General features: G+C 31.2%; 1 protein-coding gene across 2 annotated transcripts in view; it reads left to right on the top strand.

Moving 5' to 3' along the window:
* LOC126851548 (neuronal acetylcholine receptor subunit alpha-7-like) overlaps positions 1-21190 on the top strand; it is a 167698-nt gene that overhangs the window by 45852 nt on the left and 100656 nt on the right. The window contains exon 2 of one of the 2 annotated variants that reach the window (XM_050595635.1): positions 5580-5722. The exons of the other annotated variant lie outside the window; for it this stretch is intronic. Within the exon in view, the coding sequence (XP_050451592.1) occupies positions 5580-5722 (143 nt within the window). The remainder of the gene's footprint in view (positions 1-5579; positions 5723-21190) is intronic. 2 annotated transcript variants of the gene reach the window in all.

Genomic DNA, 21190 nt, shown 5'->3' with positions numbered 1-21190 from the left:
TACTTCTTTTTAGCGCTTTCGACCAGGTAGAAAATTAAATATTAGAATAATGATTATATTTCTAATTATTATATAAAACAGTAAAAGAAATATTCTTTTAATATTGAAAATAGTATCAAAAACTTTTTTATTAGATTGGAAATTGAAAGATATTTTAGATCGCTCATTATAATCAAACCGAAGAGGACCTCTCTCATCTTGTAATTCTGTTTATAACGGAATAGTTATTCGCATAAACGCAACATCTGCCTCGCTGTATAACCGTTTGTGACGTTTACTATAACGACCATAATCTATGTCGGTCGACGCAGCTGGACGCCCAACGTCGAGTACGTTCTCGATGGCAAATTTGCGTGTGAATTAACCGCAAAATCAGGCCCAAATGTCGAGGTAAACTCTACCAGACACGAGCACTCGTGTTGTACGAGATCACCAACAGTCGTCATAAGATCGATTTGCATTGACCATTATCTGCCGCGATCGTAATGCACGATCAGCCACCGTGATATTTCAATTATTCGGCGTATTCTCGGCAATATTTGTCGAGATCGCATTCACGAAGTCCCATATTCCGCAGTTCGTGTAAATATCGCATATGCATCCTACATACACGGTATATATAATATCAAAAGATATCAAGAAATTAGATTTATTAAAAAATTAATTATATTTTTTTATAGCCAAATCATCTTTATTTAGAATTCATATCTTTTCATATTTTTTAAAAAATGTTTCTTATTAAATATCTCGATGCGCGTTTATGACAGCGCATCACTTACTATGCAGTTATGCAACATTAACAAAAATATCACACAACATACTCGTGTTCAATAAAAGTATCATATAATACATCTATCGCAAAATGCGACGAGAGTCTAACGAGGAAAAAATTCTTTGGCAATTTCATGATATTTTACTGCTCGCCGTCTTATCAGAAGATTTTATGGCAATATAGATTTATGGCAAAAATCCGGCATGAATAAAGTATAGACATAGATGTTTTATAGCTTCAGATTTATCTCATGTACCATGACGATGTCTCCTCTTATCGACAAGAATAAAAGTCAATATTTCAAAAATTCGTCAAACTGTCAATCGCGTTTAACTACGTAAAATAACAAAAAAAGGCAATTTGTTTTGCAAAACGTTAAAAATTGATACGTGTTCGACTTTCGATTGGTATTGGCTGATAATTTGCAGCAGCACGCAAACAATGCAATGTACGTTATAAACTCGTAATATTTAGCTTAAAATGTGACGCTTTTCAAAATTTTTGAAAATTCATTACTGTTGTTCGATTGTGTTGTCATTTTGTCAATAATATATTGTAAAGATTTTTGCATGAGCTTTCATTTCTATCATTCGTATCATTCATATCTATCAATTATACGGCATAATATATAATATGTCATGTACAATGAAGCGCTCGATGAGCAAATGTAAAATTTTTACTTATAAATGATGCCGCGTGCGTCCGGTGAAGAAATATTCCCGAATCTATTTTTCAAATCTTCCATCTGGTCTAATCCTGGCAAGATTTGCGACGTAATCTTTATTTATACCTCGAAGAATACTGAGCCCTGCGCACTTACCACAATTCAAATCTCAATAAGAATTACATGAAAGTCGGCCATAAGAACTTTCAGTTCCCATACACGCAGGGATGTTATTAATGTCCTTTGTGTGAATTCCCGCGAACTTTTGCGTAGGATTTCATCGGCGAAAGCGTCCGCATAAATCTCTTTCAAATGAAAATAATACATAATCATTTGTTCAACTGTTTGCACGCATATATAATCTCGTTTATAATCTCGTTTCTTATAATTAATAAATATTTTGTTTAATTATATATTAATATATTAATTCTATCATACTTGTTAAAATTTGTTGTAAAAATTTTCTGTTGTAAAATAATAAAAAGTCTTTGGAATATAAATCATATTAAAATTATTGAAAAAAATAAATTTATAAATATTTGTTATAATTTTACTTTTATAAAAAGATATCAAAATCTTTGATATTAATGATAGACAGACGGAAAGTTTTACTTTCTCTTCTTTCATCTGCAGTCAAATAGAAAATGAGAATGTTTAATTTATTAAATTCTTTCTTTGTCGATTCATTCGCGCATTATACATATTTATCGATAAAAAAATCCTTAAGGATTATCTTTGCTGGTTAAAATTAATTTTCCTTGGAATAAAAAAAATATCATACGATGTTCAGGCGCGTCAGCGATTCTTTTCTTCGTTTCGTGCACGGTCGGCGTTATAAAACCGCCTGATCTTCCGCGAAGAAAGGGGAATAAAATGCACTGCAGAACCGTAATCGCGGAATTCCGTGTGAATGGCCGTGTATATGAAACTTAAAACTCCTACTCTACCGGAAGATAAAATGTTATCGTTAAGCCACAGCTTCAACGCGAAACTCGGAATGTCCGGATGTTTTTATACCGGCGATTAGAGTATGCTAGAATGTCTCCTATTTAAAACTTTCAAGATTTAATGTTTCGTATTTTTAAGAATAAGCCCTAAACCAGTTTAGTGATTGAGCATCTTACCATACTTTGTATGGAAATTTTTCCTTTAATAGACAAGCTAGGAAATTGCGTTTATATGTAAAGAATTTGAAGAAAATTCTAAGATATATTTATATAAAAATTATTCTCTGTACGCTTTTCTCATTATATTGCGAATTAGATAATTAATATAATACCTAAATGCAAATAATTAACGAAAAATATTATTTTCTAACTCGATTGATACAAAATAATCGCGACGTGTCCATGAAGTCTTAAAATCGCATTTATCCCGCTTTTCTCTTTCTTTAACATTCATGGATTCAATTACCCATCGGGTATTTCCCAAGGATGCTGTATGTCTAAGAATTTTACAATTTGGCTTACGTTGTGGCGTGGTTTTCTTTACATATACGATAGAAATGGATGCCGCGTGGATAACGAGAATTTCTTGAATGCGTCAGAAAGAAACTGGCACGTGCATTTTTTATCATTCTGCGCAAAGATGCCGCGACGAGATGCCGCTAGTCACGAGGAAATGTACTCGTATCTAATACTTTGTAAAATTTAAATGTACTAGTAAAAATAGCTTGCCAAACAGATTGTTATTTACTAAAATATATTGAATTTTAGTTTGATCGTTTATTACACAATTTTTTTAGTTTTCAAAATATTATATTATCTTATCCTTTATCAAATTATAAAATAAATTTTATAAAGTCACTGTACAATAAGAGGGAAAAAGAGAAAAAGGGAGAGAGGAAGAGAGAGCAAAATTATTAATTGGCAAAATATTATAGTCTAATATGACACACACTATATTATATAATTATGACGCGAAAAGTTAGTTTTCTTTTATTATTACTGCGATATTTCACAGATTATATTAATATTGTAAGAGAAGTGCTTGAAACGCGATTATTATCACAGCATTATTGCGCTCTTTGTAAAAGAATTTATGCAGCAGGGATGTTCTTGCTTTAATTACACATATTTTTTCTTTACTCCGTAGATTCGCCACACGCCGCGTAAATCCGTATTGTTGCACCTTTGTTTCGACTTTCGTGGGCGGGCGACAATGTAAATGCGTATACGTAATGCAAATTTCGCTCGTCCTCTAACGGAAACGCAAATGCTAACGACACAAAGTGCAACAAGCCCGAATTTTACAGTTGTCGATGGGATTTTAGCGACAAAAACAAGACTTTGCATTAACTACATTACTTCTCGTTATTCGTACGAAGAGCATTGCGAGTATTATGTTCTACCTTTTTGTCTATATCAGAAGTCGAATAAGAAAAAATTCTTTCTTTTTTTTTAATCAAGATGTTAGTAGTTATCAATTAAAAAAAAAATAAAATAAAAATATTTGATTCAATTTGAAGTCGTTATTGTTTAATAATTTTATTTTATCTCGAGATAAAATTTTATTATATCTCGAGATGTGTTTAAAAATTGGTTATTGAATTAAGTTATTAATAATTACAAACTTGACAAAAAAAAAAAGATTAAATAAAATCAGGAAAATATATATAACGTACGTTCAACGTGTATGTGTTCTCTACTAATAAAAATAAATAAATAAATAAATAAATAAATTTTATATTGCAAACAATTATGTAATATCATTAAAGATTTAAATGTAAATATTTTGATATTCCAGTCTCCGGCTTGGATTGTGATTGATGAAAGATACTTGTTCGGCTTTAAGCTAGTTAAACTTTACGGTATCTTTACTTCTTGAGATGTCGATAAGTGTCGATAAACTCTCGGTCGCGATATGAAACTTTAGTCCAAGTAGCAGATCTTCGATGTACATCGATGTAGCTATTTACAAGGCCAAATACTTCGATAATCTGTGCTTAATCCATTGAATACGCTCGGTCTGATATGTATTATTTATTAGAGCGCGAATTCCTAGCGTCGCATCTAAATTGCTAAAACTTATATTTTTATATCGCCTCTTTGGCATACGTGTATTTTTGAGACGACAATAATAAAAAGATTTTATTTCTCCTCTGAATATAAATTTAAATATAAATATTTCACCAATGTATTAATAAAAAGATTAAATAAAAATATATAAATAAAAAGATTGTATATAAATAAAAATTTTGTAAATGCTCTCTATAAAGATAATTATGTATTAAGAATGTCAAGTTTATTTAAGTATGTAATAAACACGTTAAGCTGTAAAAACTTTAAATTTATTAGTACTACAATTATTTGAAACTTACTAAACTTTATGAATCATAAATTTTCGCGTACTTTAACTGAACAAAGCGTTTCGTTATTCGTAACCTAATGGGATACATAAGAGAGGAAAGAAGAGAAGCAGACAGAAAAGAAGAAAGAGAGAGAAAATGTTAAAATTAAAGGTAAACAAAAAAGACAGAGAAAAGGAAAAGAATAGACAGACAAAGAAGAAAAGCCTCTAATAAAAAAAAAGCGATAGGGTAGTGTAAAGGAAGAAAGACAAAGGAGTGATTTATTCAAGAAAGATAAACTGCAGGTCGTAATGGTAGGAAACAAGCGAGAAAGGGGGAAGAAGACAGAGATTTACAGAGGAAAAGAGATAGACAGTAAGTGAGAAAAAAATAACGAAAGAGGAGGAGGAATAAAAAAAATAGAGACGAGAATTGGGAGGCAGAAAGAGAGAGAGAGAGAGAGAGAGAGAGAGAGAGAGAGAGAGTATTCGCGAAGTTGTGTATTCGCGAAAAGTAGTCCAGAACTTTCGGGGTGGTTACAGTAGCGACGGGGATGGGTAGATACTAAATAGCTAGGGGGTAGATCTGCGCTCGCAATCCTAAGAAGAACTCTGCTCGGACACTGGCAGAAAAATAGAGAAAAAAAAGAGAAAGAGAGAGAGAGAGAGAAAGAGAGACAAAAAGATAGAGAGAGAGAGAGAGACGATTATTAATCATTCCTACATTTTCCCGTTCCCATTTCTTGCGTTTTTTTATCCCGAAGCGAGGCGATGCGACGTCGGCGACAAGGACGAGGTGATCGTTGCGATTGATTACGCGCAACTTCTCACTGACTACTGATTGTGATTGGGCAGGGCTGGTAAGTGGCGGTTTACACGAGAAGCGGCTGCTGAACGATCTGCTGGACTCGTACAACGTGCTGGAGCGGCCGGTGGGCAACGAGTCCGAACCCCTAGTGCTGAGCTTTGGCCTCACGCTCATGCAAATAATCGACGTCGTAAGTGTCCAACATTTTCTTCAACATTATTCATTCGGCATCAGATCGATTTTCCGTCGAATCGTTCGACGCGTTCAATTTTCCGCGTCATCATACATCATTATTCATAATATATTATAAAATCTTTATATTTTTGTTTTATTATTTATATACGCAACTTACTACACTTCTATGCTTCATTTTAATCATATGAGAATGTATAAAATAATATCTTGTATATTCTTTAAATATCTGTTGTATTTTTATATTATCTGGAATTTTTTTCCTTCTCTTTCCTTCCGGAAAAATCATTCCAGGTTTTTTCGAGCACAATTAGATTGTAATGGTCATTTTCACTAATCGGGTAATAATCAGCCTTTGTCTGATTATTAACAGCGATTAATCCGATTAGTTAAATACTTTCGTGTGATGATCAATATCAGTCTTCGAAATTTTAAAAAGTGTCAAATATAATCAGAATTAATGACTAATAACGAATTATTTTAACGAGCATATTTTATCATATTATACTACGCAAATTGCGTGATTTATTAATATTAATCACAAAAATTTATCGTGTTTAGATAGATATATTAACATATATGTATAACATATAAATATGTTTTGTCAACGTAATATGAATATAAGTATATTAGAAATCTTGAATAATTGTGTGATAATAATATTTCCAGCATGTTAAAATAATAAAGCGCGGTTAGTTAACGATTTTAACAATACAGTTCATGATTTTTGTTATAAAAATAATTATATAATAAAATTTTATTACTTTTTACAATTCATTATACTCGCTCTAGATTAAAAGTTACTAAATTTATTCATCACATTGCTTTACATATGTGAAGAACTTTATTAATATCACTCTATGCTTTATTAATATCACTTTCGCTTTATTAATATCAATTGAAGAATTTAAAAGGAGATAGAAAAGGAATTTATTTCTTTACTTATTTGCGCGATACTTTATCTACGATTTCGTACATTCTACTGTACATTTTTTATAAGCAATGCATGTTTATGACAAAATTGACGTTAAAGCAAATCAAGCACTCACCGCATTGCTGCGATTTGTAGACGAGCATAATAAATAGCGTACAGACCGGCGAATTCCAAAGTTTCGGCCTCTTCGGTCGTACATGAATCGCGTGCACCGATCAAAGTCACAGATCGACACTCAAGTTTCGCTTAGTTTCGCCGACACGTTATAAATCAGGATAATAGTCGAGATCGTCTTCAGAAAATTGCTAATCTCAATTGCTGCACGCGAGCTTTTCATTACTTTTATTAAAGCACATTTCTATAATCAATTAAAAAAAAATGTAATTTCTTACGTACATTAAATGACGTGCAAAGTGATAAACTATTTTAATTGTATATATGTATAAAAAAAATTTGCAGAAGAGCATATTTTAAAATTGAAAAATCAGAAAATCAACTACAAATTAATTTAAAGATTCAGGTCAGAGTATATACACATATATGTAATAAAAGTGTTGAGATATTTTTTTACTGATTCTTGCCATTAAAAATATAATTTAAAAAATTAAATAAATATATATATATATAAATTTTCTTGATATTTATAAAATTATTTTTTAATGACAAGAACCATCATCTGAACGCTTTTATTAATTATATTAATATTTTTAATATTATGTTATGTTAATTTTTTTTTAATGAAATTTAGATTTATTGCAATTGTTAGTTTTCAGGTAGTTATAGGAGAGCTATTTTTAACACTCGTAAATCCTTATCATTTTTCTCTCTATTTCCGCGGTTCGCGTCGATTCGGTGGCAGGGGTCAAACGGCGGTGGTGAAGCACGACTTCCCCAAAGAAACAACGACCGAATCCTCTTCTCGTATGCGCGAAACAGGAAGCTTTTAATTTCCGAAATCCGTATAGTCGGCTGGCGCCACGGCGGCTAGCCTCGCTGCATCCCCGGCTACCCCGTTTCAATCGAGAAAGGCAATATCGCCAGCTTCGCGATACACGCATGCACCCCGAATATAAATAGCGTGCTAACGTACACGAGCGTATACGTTGTATGCACTATACGCGTCTCTTGCGCCGCCGTTTATCTTCGACGTTGCACGCTGCAATTTTCGACGCAACGCCGGGGGATGCGCGATAAACTACCGAGAAGGATATCGAGTGGCAAGGGATGCGGCATTGTGATCGTATTAGAATCTAATAATAATGTTTCGGCGCGAACATATTGAGAGAGACGATATCGCTAATTTATTTCTGAAAAATTCTAAACGTTATTTTCACGACGGGAAAAGATATACTTTTGAAGAAAATTTTTTTTTATATTTATCTAATATATTATGCGATTATTTTTCGATAAAATAATTATAGTGTACTATCCACTTTCTTATCAACTTATCTATGTATGTTTTTCCTCTACATTATAAATTATAAATATAAAATTTCACAGTAACAAGAAATTTTATTTGAAATTGTCGCACGTTTGTACAGGCGCAGAGTGCATGACGCAGTGATTATTAAAATATGTTATATCTCTATATGGTTTAAAAGATATTCACATCGTGGAATACAAATCAGCTTATGTACGCATACTTGTGTATACATATCTCTATATGTATATGTACTGTATCTAGATCGCGTATCGTTGCAACTACGTTACTGCATCTGCACTCACCTATGTGTCATTACCTTATCGCTTCTGCGTATTTCGGATATATTTCGCGTATTATTGCACGTTTGTCGCGAGTATCTGTAAAGCCCAGTTAAATAAAAAGTGCATGAGTACCAATTTATTTCGTTGCTACTTATTTGCAAAGTCACTTTACACGCTGAAGGAGATAAATATTCGTATTCGTATGTAATAAATTATTTTACATTTGTTTGTAAAATATAAAACTATCTTAAGATTACCGTAATTATCACAAATAGCAGAAGAAAGCAGCAGAAAGCATTTTTTATTTTTTGACTATTTTTGACTATTTTTTAAGTATTTTAATAATCAAGCCTTAAATTAAAATTCTGTTAAAAAATACGATTGGCCGATTGCAATTCCGTAGCTAAACTTATGAAGACTTGTAGAAGTATTTATTTTGTACGAGACACGTGTGTTTAATGTGTAAAAAATATATGTGTTTAAAATTGTCTGGTCATTTATTTAGATTAGTGTATCTAAAAAAGAAACTTATTATTTTTTTTTTTATAAAAATCCTTTAGATCCTGCATGCACTGTGATAATGTATATACTTTATCTTTATTTTCAAACAATCAATAAGAAATTTTTAATGTCATCGCACACTGAATTAATTGGCGGAAATTTACTATAATTGTAGAGAGTTGACGTGGCATGCAATATTGTATCTCATTTTTTTTTTCTAATACGACAAGTAAGAAAAAGCGCTACAATCTATTTTTTTTTTTCATAAAGATTCAGACATATCTTATACGCACATTACTGGATATAAAAGCATCATCGATAAATAAGTAAATGCCAAAATCGTACGTTACAATTCCATATGTAATTCTCGTTATTGAGATATCGTTCATTGAAATTATCTTCAGACGAATATCGATAAAATCGGTTTTATGCAAAAATATTAATAATAATATTTCTCTTTTATACCCAATTTAAATTTACGCTAAATATATATTCTATATTTTATATTTTGAGTAAATTTTGATAAATGGACGATTTTCACATGCAAAATTGTTTTATTTAAAAAAATAAAATTTATCTTATTTTAATCAAGAAACTATTTTTGTAAATTAATTTAGTAAATTTAGTTTTTTGTAGATTATTTATCACTTTATGTCAAATTTTTTAAACCTACTTTACACAACTTTATGCGATAAATTATTATAATTAAAGAGAGAAAATTATTTATAAATTTATTACAGAAATACATTTTGCCTTGTATGAAGTAATTCTTTTCAACAAAATTAAGGGAAATTAATTACTCATTCGGAGTACTCCTTTTCATGGTGCTCGCACAGCCATGGCGCACAAAATCGTGAACAATTTCGCTCCCAGAACCGATACGCCTGCTCAGAACTAAGTTTCAATAGTGTTCTGCAGTGGAATAGTACTTAGTCTGGAGATTAGCCGAGTTTCAGTGCTCACTTGCAATGGCAATCGACTATCTCGTTTCTTCGACCGTGAGTGTGCATGTGCGTCGGTTCCAGTGCACCGACCGACCGACCGACCGACCGACCGACCGACGTTTCTCCACCGACGAAGGGGAAGGAAATTCGTAGCGTTATCGTCAATGTGCGCAATATATTTCGACACACATTCCCTTAGGGCTGCTAAGCCTTATCTTGCGATGAGTTTGTCTTGTAGATAAGTGTAGCTTAACAAATCGGCTCTGAGGGAATGTATACTACCTTAGCTGTGAAAATAACTAGCTTTCGCAGATTCGTGTCGAGAGTCACGCAAGCATCGTAATTTATTGTTAGGCCATATTGCAAATTTTATCACTCCTGGTGTTTGGCTTTAGTTACGTGTTTATGGGATAATAATGCTTATGAAATTGCGAACGACATACTAAGATAAATACGGATTGATTTGCATCTTTTTTTTTTTACTGAAAACTATATTTCTTATTTAAAATTAACAATGAGACAAAAAACCTTATGGAATATCAAAAGAAGCCATTTCCTATTTTTTAATTGACGACATTAAATCTTTTCGTAACTAAAACTCGAATTTGAAAATTGTATCAAAGTTCATTTGAAATTTAATAAAGCATAAAGTCTTATCCTGTTATATCCATTTCTCTGCTCTAATTTTTGCAATCATTTCAATCTCGAAAACTATTGATATCTCGATATTTATTTATCTAAATTTATCTATATTTTTATTTTACTTTATTTAAATTTATTTATATTTTTATTTTGCTTTTAAAACTAAATAACAAATTTGCATTTAACAAAGCTTGCATTTACATTTTACAGATATAGTTATGTTATAATTGTGAATATAATGGTAAAATTATATAAAAATTCCTATACTGTTATAAGAGAATTTGCTTTTCTGTATGCAAATATATATTTGGTGTAACTCGCGTTTAATAAAAAAAAATAATGAAAAAAAATTGTTTTCTAGATTATATTTTCCATAAATATAAAATTAAGCAATCAATCTTTTCCACTTTTTTTTTCTTCCAAGTTTTGCCAATAATGAATCGCGTTCTTTTTTCATCACGAGCTGTTCTTTACATTCTAAGCCGGAGCTTAAATAACCAATTGCAATTGCGGAATCGATAATAACTCAAAGTCTTAGTGGAATCGAATTGGAAATAAAGGTGAAATAAGAATGACTTTCGCAACATATATAGGCGCATTTCTGAAACGATACAATTGATTTCTTTTTTTTTTTTATCCCTTCCATTATTGCGAATTTTACTTTAGTATAATGACACGGAAATCTCATATCTTTTTTATTGAATTGGCGAAGAGATTCATTTCTAATAATAGACTCAGAATTATACACAGCATTTTCTTTTGCAAACAAACGATAAATGTGCAATTTTGCGGGAATTTATTAACATAACTAGAAGTAATATATTGATATTAAGAAAATAACATCTTGAATGCAAAATACATGACAGGATTAAATTGCTTTGCATATTTCAATCTTGTACGAAATAATATACGTATTTCGATTATTCCGCGAACTTTGTCAGCTGTAAATCGCATATTTTTTTTTCAGAGAAAAAATTATATCTTGTAACTACTAAAATTAATATGTAGGTTATTTTTCTCGAAGATATAATCTTTTCTTATCCGTCATAATTACATTTGTTGAATAACGAAAGCATCTCACGTAAAATTACGCGCATACGTTAAACATACATGATTCACGATGCATCGTTACGACAGATCCAGATTCCGTGCCACGTCCTCGCATTAATACCCCGTGCATTTACGTCATCCACACTCGGTAACCGACAATTTCTTCACTTTCCGGAAAGCTTCTGAAATACTGCCGCATCGGTTATACTTTGCGAAGCGATTCTCGAAACGGCGGTGATCTAAATTATAGCTTTTCTCGTGCGCGGAACACATCGAAGAAATTACACAAATTACGCTCCATTGGTTCGTGCGTTCTCAAGAAATTTTATTCTGGCCATGTATCCAGTTTCCCATAGTTCCTTTTAGCATCTCCTTTTCGTCGTTTGATTAAAATTTTTAATTAAACAGATATGTATCAATGATTATATAGCAAAGGATTGCGATATTAAAACTTTTAAGATTTGTTTTATTTCTAATCAGATTGTGATACTTTCGTCATTTATGGCTTTATTTTTCAATGCAAAATACATATTATTATTCAATTTTATATCAAGCTGCAAAATGTTTTATTTAGTTTGTTATTTGTGATTGGAAAGCTTAACACAATACTGTGTGCAAGTGTAATCGTCTAAAAATTCAGAACACCGTATCATGTATCCTGCGTTTTATTATGCAGTATTATTTATGGGCGCGCGATTTATCGATTCCTCCCCCTCTCAAAGCGTATGCGATAAATTTTTGGCAAACGCAAAAATTGTTTCGCCCGATAATCTAGATTGATTTTCGCGTGACCTTTAACCCGCTTCCATCTGTGGTCCTACATTATGAATGCTTTGCAATTTCGCATCACACATGCTAAACAAACATAAAATAATATATCAACGAGTATATTTACTCTTTCTGAATTCAGTAGAAAATCAAAGCAAAATATATATATATATATATATATATATATATAACATCTTTATTTTAATGAGAAAGATAAATAATTGCAATTTTATGATTTCAGATTCTAAGTTAACATGTCAAATTTACTGTCTCCATTTATATGTTGAATTTTTATCTATATAAAAGAAATATCTTTAAATAACAAAATTCTATCTATATTTTGTTCGCTGTTACACTTATTAAAGGTTATAGGTACAATTAGATCGTAATTTTAGATGCATTAAAATTATTATTTGCATTTCTATTTAACATGTTTAATAGTTCTAAAAACACCATTATAGAATTATATTATTTTCAAAACAAGAATAACGTAAAATAAATTACAAAAATTTGTAATCTATAAGGTGTTTTCAACCATTAAATGGCCATATTTGAAATATAAATTTAGGATCTGAAAACAAAAATAATTTTTCTCTGGAAAAGATAATTTTTTTTGACCATTTAATCCGGGAGCACAATTGTATAACAATTTCGAAAATATCGTAATAAAATAGCATAAAATACGTGCTAGGAATAATAATTTATTTGAAGATTTAAGCATAAAAAGCGCAAGTTTTGTTGTTTCTGATGCGCGCACTGGTTCTCAAATAGATAGGTATTAGATTCTCATGAATTATTCACGAAGTAAGACAAAAATAATAACGCAGAGAGGGAAAAAAAGAAACACAACTCCAATTCACGGAGACATAAATCATCTCCCTTCTATTTGAATAATTAAAAAAATATCATCATAGCTTAATCATAGCTCGAGCGTATTAAATTAATAAACTTATATGATTGCTCTTACAAAGCAAAGTTTAATGTAATTTTGTGCGTGGCATAAAACTTATACTCGGATTAATATAACAGTTCCTAAATATTGTTGCAATCGTTTTGTCTCCTGATATTTTAACATATCGATACAGTATTCAAAAATCGATATAAAGATTTCTTGTTAGTTGAATAAAGTTATTCATACTGATTTATCGAATTCCTTATCGTAATTCGAATGGTTGTTGAAACTGCTTAATTAAAATAATTTTCAAAGTCCATCACGAGATCCTGCGGCATAGTTTATCAAAGTTAAAGCATTTTCCAACATCCATTTTCTGTCAGAAAACTTCTTCTTGCTTCCGTGGAATTTCGAAGTTAGGGACAAAAATGAGATTCTGTAATTAATGTCAGAAATGGAGTGATAGTCTTTCAACTCTTGTGCCCTTTACACTTAGCGTATATGCTTTTTTAATGTGTAGAAAAAGTATTTTACTAATATAATATATATTATATATGTATATATATTTATTTCTACAGTTTTGAGAAAGTTTAATATGAAAAGAAACAGAAATTTAAAAAAATAGCATATTTTAAGCATGGTAAGTGGAAAATATTTAAATGAATTTATGTGTTCGATATTATAATTTCTTTATCGTTAAATTTCTAAAACAATTGTGTAATAAATGTGTGTAATAAATTTATTTCTAATTATGGCCACAGCTACGGAAAATATCAAGACAAATAAACCGATATTACGTTAATTATTCAAGCTAAATAACTTGGCACCCCAAGTAGAAAGCTTAAGTAGTTAAAGCCAGTCTGACCGGTCGGTTTAGAGAAATTCGAGGGATTTTAAGGAAGAAGGGTTATATTCCCAAAGGCAGCAGGGTTAAAACCTCGGTGAAATAGGCTGTGAAAGTGCCTGCCAAAAGAGGGTTTCGCGATCTGTAAATCCTTGGTTTAGCCGGAACGTGCTAAACGCGATTGGCCAAAAGTAAGAGCGAGTGGCTCGATGAAATTTGCATAGTGGATGCAGATTTGCATGCGCATTGTATAATCTTTTTACAAATAACGCAAGATATAACATAGATGATTTAAATATTCCGGATGATAAATATAAGGCGCGTAAAAGCTCTTGTAAAAATTTTCGATTAATTACAACTGTGTTGAGATAAATCTTACATGTAATTCTATTTTTATTTATAAAATATCCTTAAGATATTCTAAATTATCATTTCAAAAAATTATATTATTTTTACAAATTTCGTCAAAGAATTCTCGTACATTAAACGTTGAGTTGATTGTTTACTCTGAAAAATGTAAATTTTATAATTTACATTATCCATGAATATATTTTTTAAAGTAAGACGGTATCGTTTCGAATAAATTCGAATAAATTAGAATCGCTGCGTTCTAAATGCGATTCAAAATTTTTCTTACGGTTTTCGTTCATTTCCATCACTCTGCCATCGTCTGCCATAAAATCCGATGGAAGTGCGCTCTCTCTCTCTCTCGGCGAGTGCGCGTGCCGCAATTCAATTTCGCATACAGCGTGATGCAATTCGCAAGTGGAAGAAAGCTGGCTAATGGGACCGGGGTGACAACGACGACGACGATGACGACGACGGCATGGAAGGAAGCCGCGGGCTTTCCGCCGACTCCCGCATTCAATTCGCTTCGTCGTCGTATCCGTAGTAATGGCGAATGACGCATAGCGTCAAAGATGCGCCGGAGGCCGTAAACTGGATCTGTTATATTTGACGGGAAAATACGCGGCATTTGTACGAGTTCTGAACCATATTACAGTTCACTATAGCAGGTCACGTACCGCGAAAAGTTTCCCGTGCTCGTCGTTGTACGTTGAATTAACTGTCCGCGTGCCATAATTCATCACTATCACGCAACATCGTCAAACCATCGCAAACAAGATAAATGAATGGTTAATGTAGGGATACGCTATTATCGCATCACGACAGGTCGCGCGTGTGCGATTTATCATATTGTATTGTAAATAATAGCGACAAAATTAACGATTAGCAGCTCTTCTTCCCTCTTATTCATTAATATTTATTCTTTAATTGATTAATACGCACTTTGATTTTTTTTTATCGGGTGTTATATAAACGATCCGTTTACCAGCAGGTGGTGTAAAATTTCCCAAAAATGCGAATCGTTCCGGAAAAAACAGGCCGCGTGATATCATGTAAAGTGTAGAATATCACACATATCGATGATATACTCTTTTTGTAGAATGCATTATTTGAATCGGTGTTAAATGATTGTGAATGAACTCTGATTGCAAATATAAATTATTTTATATTATTTCTTCCTTATTTTTTTTTCTAAAAAAACGATTACAATAATGTTTACTCATTTATTAATACTTATAATATGACGTAACATGAAACGTGAGTTTGCGTGAGATAATAATGACGCGTTCTTATTTTTAGTCACGCGAAAGTAATAAATGAGTTTATTCATCAAGACCGTTACGCAGCTCTTATTTCCTTGATGATGATCTCGTTTCTTACTCGCCTTTAATATGTACATTTTGCGGCGAATAGAATAATGGAAAAGAAACTGAAAATCTCTAATAAAAAATACATATTTATAATGAGATATAATATCTATTAAATATATCTAAATTTTTATTATTTTTATAATAATTATTATCATATATTTTTTTTTAAATCCATTATTCTCCTAAATTTTCTTTTCTTTATATAATTAAAATATGTATTTAAAATAATAAATTATCATTAATAATTGCCGTCACGCACATTAAAATACTCCTATAATAAATAAAAATAATATTTTCAAAAATTTAATTTCTCATATTTGAATGGAAAAATAAATATGCGCAAATTGAACGAAATTATGCAAGAAGTCGTTTAATATGCCATGTCACGTACTGGAACAGATTTTCTTCAGCTGTCAGAAGTTCAGTTTAAATATTCCTGTGAATGGCAAATATATTCAACTTTTTAGGGGCATGAAAAATTATATAACGAGAGCTTAAATACTTCGAGACTTTAGAAGAAAAATGCATGTATTGTAAAATAGTAATCCGTTTAGTATTATTAAATATATGTATTATAAAATAATTACCTGGCAATTGTGTGTATATATGTGTGAGCATGTGTGTGTGCAACATTGCATTATATATAGAAAATTTATTACATAATAAAGTAAAATATTTGATGGCATCTGATTAATATGCATAATAATATTTTAATTATCTTAGCTTCACAATGAGAAATGTAATTACTACAAAATGTAAATTATTAACAATTTTAACAACTGATGACGCTAATTCAAATTAAATAAAGATTTTAATTATCTGAATATTTATATATACCAAAATAATTCTCTGTTTTTATGCTAATAAACATATCTGATTTCTAAATAAAGCTGCTCTAATAATAAGAAAAACAGATAGGAAGGGATACCAGACATATCGCTACATTAGAAAAAAAAAAAGATCATCTTTTGTGATTGGAAATTTCGAAAGTTGTAGTGTCGGAAATTGAAACGGTGCACAAATCATTGTCTGTTTGTACAGAGACGAATCGTCAACTATGTTAGAGTTATAACATATCCGTACGTGCGCTACTAGATGATATTGCTTTTACTAAAATGAAACTGCTGATCGCGTCACGATTTCTCCGTGGAAAATGATGAAACATCCACGAACACTTATTCAATCTTTTCGAGAGCTGTTCGATAACAGCTGTAGCGTACCTGTACTCAGTATTAAGTGAAGAATTTTCACAGCTATAATATCCATCTTTAATCAATTTTATCATTGCATTCGAGTGATACTTTTTCGATAAAAAAGAAAGGAATTAATAAAATTAAATTAAAGTAAGAAATAAAATTAAAATAAAACAATTTATGCATATAGCTTTAACGAGAAAACTGCCAATGCCTGACGCTAGCGGAATTAGCGTCTCAAGAATTAATCTAACAACTTGTAATCTAACTCCTGTACTGTTTTGCGAAATTGCGAAGTATTAAAGTGACAAATTGACGGCGCGACATTGTTCTCTCTTCGCATTCGGTAAAGTCGGTCTGTTCGCAACTCGTTTATATTATTCGTTATGATATAAATTAGCTCGCGAACGGAAAGAAATCCCAAAACTTCATTCGCCCGCTCCGAGGGTCGCGCACGTGCTCTGTATGTATCATGGCTTTTCCACTGCGACGGCAGCAGCTTATTCCGTTTCAGAAGGGGTCGTGAACGTGTGACCCGCAGCCGTCGCATGAAATCCATTCTTCGGCGGATATGAGAAAACGAGCCCTCTCCAAATGTCTGCCAATATGGCCTCATGTGCAGGAATAAAAAGCGAGGATTATTAATCGTCTGGCGTGCAGAGAAAAATGCGAGCAAAAATACGGAATCTTAGATTCCCTTTCAATCGTCACCTTTGAATCGTTTCACGTCATCTTTGAATAATAGTACAAATAGCTTGGTACTAACAAAAAATTAATATACAGAAAAGGAAATGTACAATTTGTTGCGCAATTTCTAGTTAAAAATTATAAAACTTATTTTCTGCAAATATTTCTTACCGAGTATCTTTTCTCTTTTGATGGTATACAAGAAGTGATTGAATGTCAAGGAAATTACATGTGGTTTCTATTTCTGACTCTGATCTTCGACAATTGCTCTCGATAAATTCTTCGGAGAAAGTTTCCGCATTTATAGGCAAGATAAAAAAAGAAAGACAGAGAGAGAGAAAGAGAATTTACTTCTGTAAATCACTTCTCCTCTTAGAAGATGAAGTTTACGTTCTTTTGTATAACAGCAGCTTTTGAAGCTGCACGTTTTGAACTCGCTGAGAAAAACGATTTTATAACTATATCTCTAAAAATCTTCCCTTTTGAATCCCGAGGGACTTTTATTCGAGAACATCCTTTCGATTATAAATAAACTTCAATTGATATAATAGATTTTAAGTGACAACATGCAAATATTTTTAAAAATTATTATCAAAAAATTATATTTATATAAAATCTATATTTAGCTATATTTAAAACGCTATGTTTATAAACTACATATTAAATAGAAAGCATTCTAAAAATTTACATGCAAACTTTAACTCAATAGTTATAAGTTTTATGCAAACATTTCCCATTTAATTTTCCTACAAAGAAAATTTGTGGGATTTAATCACTATGAATTTGCATAATATTAAATGTAAAAGGATTTTAGCGAATGTTATCTCAGAAGCTTAATGAATGCGAACTCTAAATTAATTTTTGGTAAACTTTCTGCGTAAAAATTTAAACAGGATATAATTATCAAGTTACTTACCAACGAATATTAGATGATAGTAGAGTAATACTGACTTTAATGATCTGAAAGTTTTTTCTGAGAAAACTTTATTTTAGCTTTTAACATCTTCAAAAATACTATTACACAGGAAGAAGCTGTATTTCCCAAGTCACAATATTATTGAGCAAGCTCAATAAAAATAAAATTTTTATTATTAATTTATTAAATTTAAAGTGAATTAATAATTAAAAGTTATATTATACAAATTTGATCATTAAGATTAAAGATATTATTAGAGGGAAATGCAAAAGAATCGACAGCATTTGATATCGATTGGATGAATATACTCGTCTCACAAATATTTATTCTAACACAATAAACGAATCTATCATGATTTCCGCGATCCAAGCTCGCGATCGTAGAGCCATTTGCGGTTTTATCGACTGACCGATGCACGTGATATGTTGCAACCTGTTGCTTTTGACGGACAATCTTGAGCCTCCGCTATTCGGTGTCTTCTCAATCATTTAAATTAATTATACAAGAGAAGAGAGAAAATTTTCAAATTTATATGTAAAATTTAATTAAAACGCTTTCCTTTTCTATAATAAATTATTTAGAATGAATAAATTTAAGAAAACTCAATAATTTAATTAATCTCACAAATCCGTCTTTAATGCAATAACATAATTATTCACAATTTCTATTCTTTTTATTTTCTCAAAAAGAGATTGCATATGCATTGTAAATATTTATACGTTTATTTAAACATATATTTAAACATCAATATATAATTTTATAAAAATTTTATGATAATATTACTTTTAATAGTGAAAATTATTAAACGTCCTATTAGACTAAAAACAAGTCATGCGGCAAGAAATATGTATATAAATTGATTATTGATTAGTGATTATGTGAAATGCACGTATTATTTCTTAGATAAACATTTCAATTTTTCAACGTTTTTCAATTAATTATTCAGCAATGGTAGTGCTAATTAGCGCAATCAGTGACGTAATACTACAGAAAGTGAATTCAATTTCATCCTTGTTAAGCCGAAGTTATATCGCTACGTGAAAAATCGGTCGTCCGTTTATCAATTTTGCGAGCTGAACAATGCACATTAGTTTCCGAGTTCGCCGAGTGTACTGTTTGTACGCGCGTGCATAATTATCGTGCCGCGAATCTTCTGGCTGCAGTAAAGTTACGCGTTTCACCCCGTTACGCCGCAGTTTCTGCATTGAAGTCCGCAGTACGCGTTGTACTGTGAGCCACGACAAAAGAATGCACGTCTCTCAAAAATTACTCTCATCTATCTCGAATAGAAAAAAATCTCGCAATTATTACATTACAATTTAATCTAAAAATTCTGAAAGTGTAATAATTTTGTAGGAAAGATAATTTTGTAAGAGAAAAAAAAAGGGAAAGGTGCGCGCACTACGTGAGAATTTATGCCACGTTACGTTCTGGGTTAGTACATATTTCGCGTACGCGAGATACATGCGAGTTTCTTTCTCCAAAGATATGTGCCGTCAGCGGGTATCGAGCAGAGATTTCCCCGCGGAGCCTCATACGTTGTTCTCGCGGCACACCCTTCTTCCCCATGCAAATTTCATCGCGTGCCCATGACACGCCGTGTACTTTATCACGCGCCAAAAAGACGCGCGATGATAAATTTCTAACTGCGCGAAATGGACAAACAATTTATATTGCTAGCAATACGTGTATTGCTCTAGCTAAGCGATCAAAGAATGTATGTGACATATGTCATAACATTGACAAAACCATGAAAATTTCGTAGAATGTTCTATTATTTCTTCTGGATATCTGCAAAACCTGAGTACAATTCTCTTAACAGTTTGGAAATTATTTAAGATTAAAGTTAGTATTGATTCTTATGAAAAATCGCCTATCGTAGTTTTTTTTTTATTTCTTGCAGTTGATTTCAGGAGATATTCAAAAATTGTCATCAATTAGAAAAAATATTAATTACAATTATTTCCTTTTACAGACATTAAAAGACATTAAAAACCATATTATTTTGTGACATTTTAATTCTTTTTATAATCCGGATTTACTTATTTGATTTTTTAAACAGTATAAGCATAATAATTTTTTTTTTTTAATTTTGACAGTTTTTTGCTATTGTACAGACAAAATATCCTTAATGGATTGAAGAGAAATTACTTTTTAAACTTGTCTACGATGTAAATATTATAGATTTCAAAACTGGCGCGATCGGAAGCGCTGCGCAAAAATGACTTATTTAAGAGAAAAGTATACTCGTCAAAAATTTATAGAACTTTTAAAGTTTCATCATTGGAAGAAGCGAAGATTGTTGTCAATAATTTATTACAAATTTCAAAGCTATTGGGTCAGATTGGAAAAGTATTCAAGTATTTTCCTTCAGATAGGATTACATTTTAATGAATCATATTTGACATACCATTTTTTATAAGAAATTTTGTGACAAATTTCTCTTTTTTGATTTCCGTTAAAATTATTTGTTCAAAATATTTGAAGAGATGTTATTATAATCAAAGAATCATTTACTATCCGCTATGAAAATATTCAAACCCTGCAATTATAATACTTTTCATATTATCAAAATATTTCTTCACTTTTATAGATTATTAAAATCATGCGTAATTACGAGGAATGCATACAGACGTACACATTTTAGAATTGATACTGAACTGTGATCAAGAT

Source organism: Cataglyphis hispanica, chromosome 8, assembly GCF_021464435.1.
Source record: "Cataglyphis hispanica isolate Lineage 1 chromosome 8, ULB_Chis1_1.0, whole genome shotgun sequence".
In the NCBI taxonomy this organism is placed as follows: Eukaryota; Metazoa; Arthropoda; class Insecta; order Hymenoptera; family Formicidae; genus Cataglyphis; species Cataglyphis hispanica.
The sequence above is the reverse complement of the archived record's forward strand: the minus strand, read 5'-3'. Positions and strand labels throughout refer to the sequence as shown.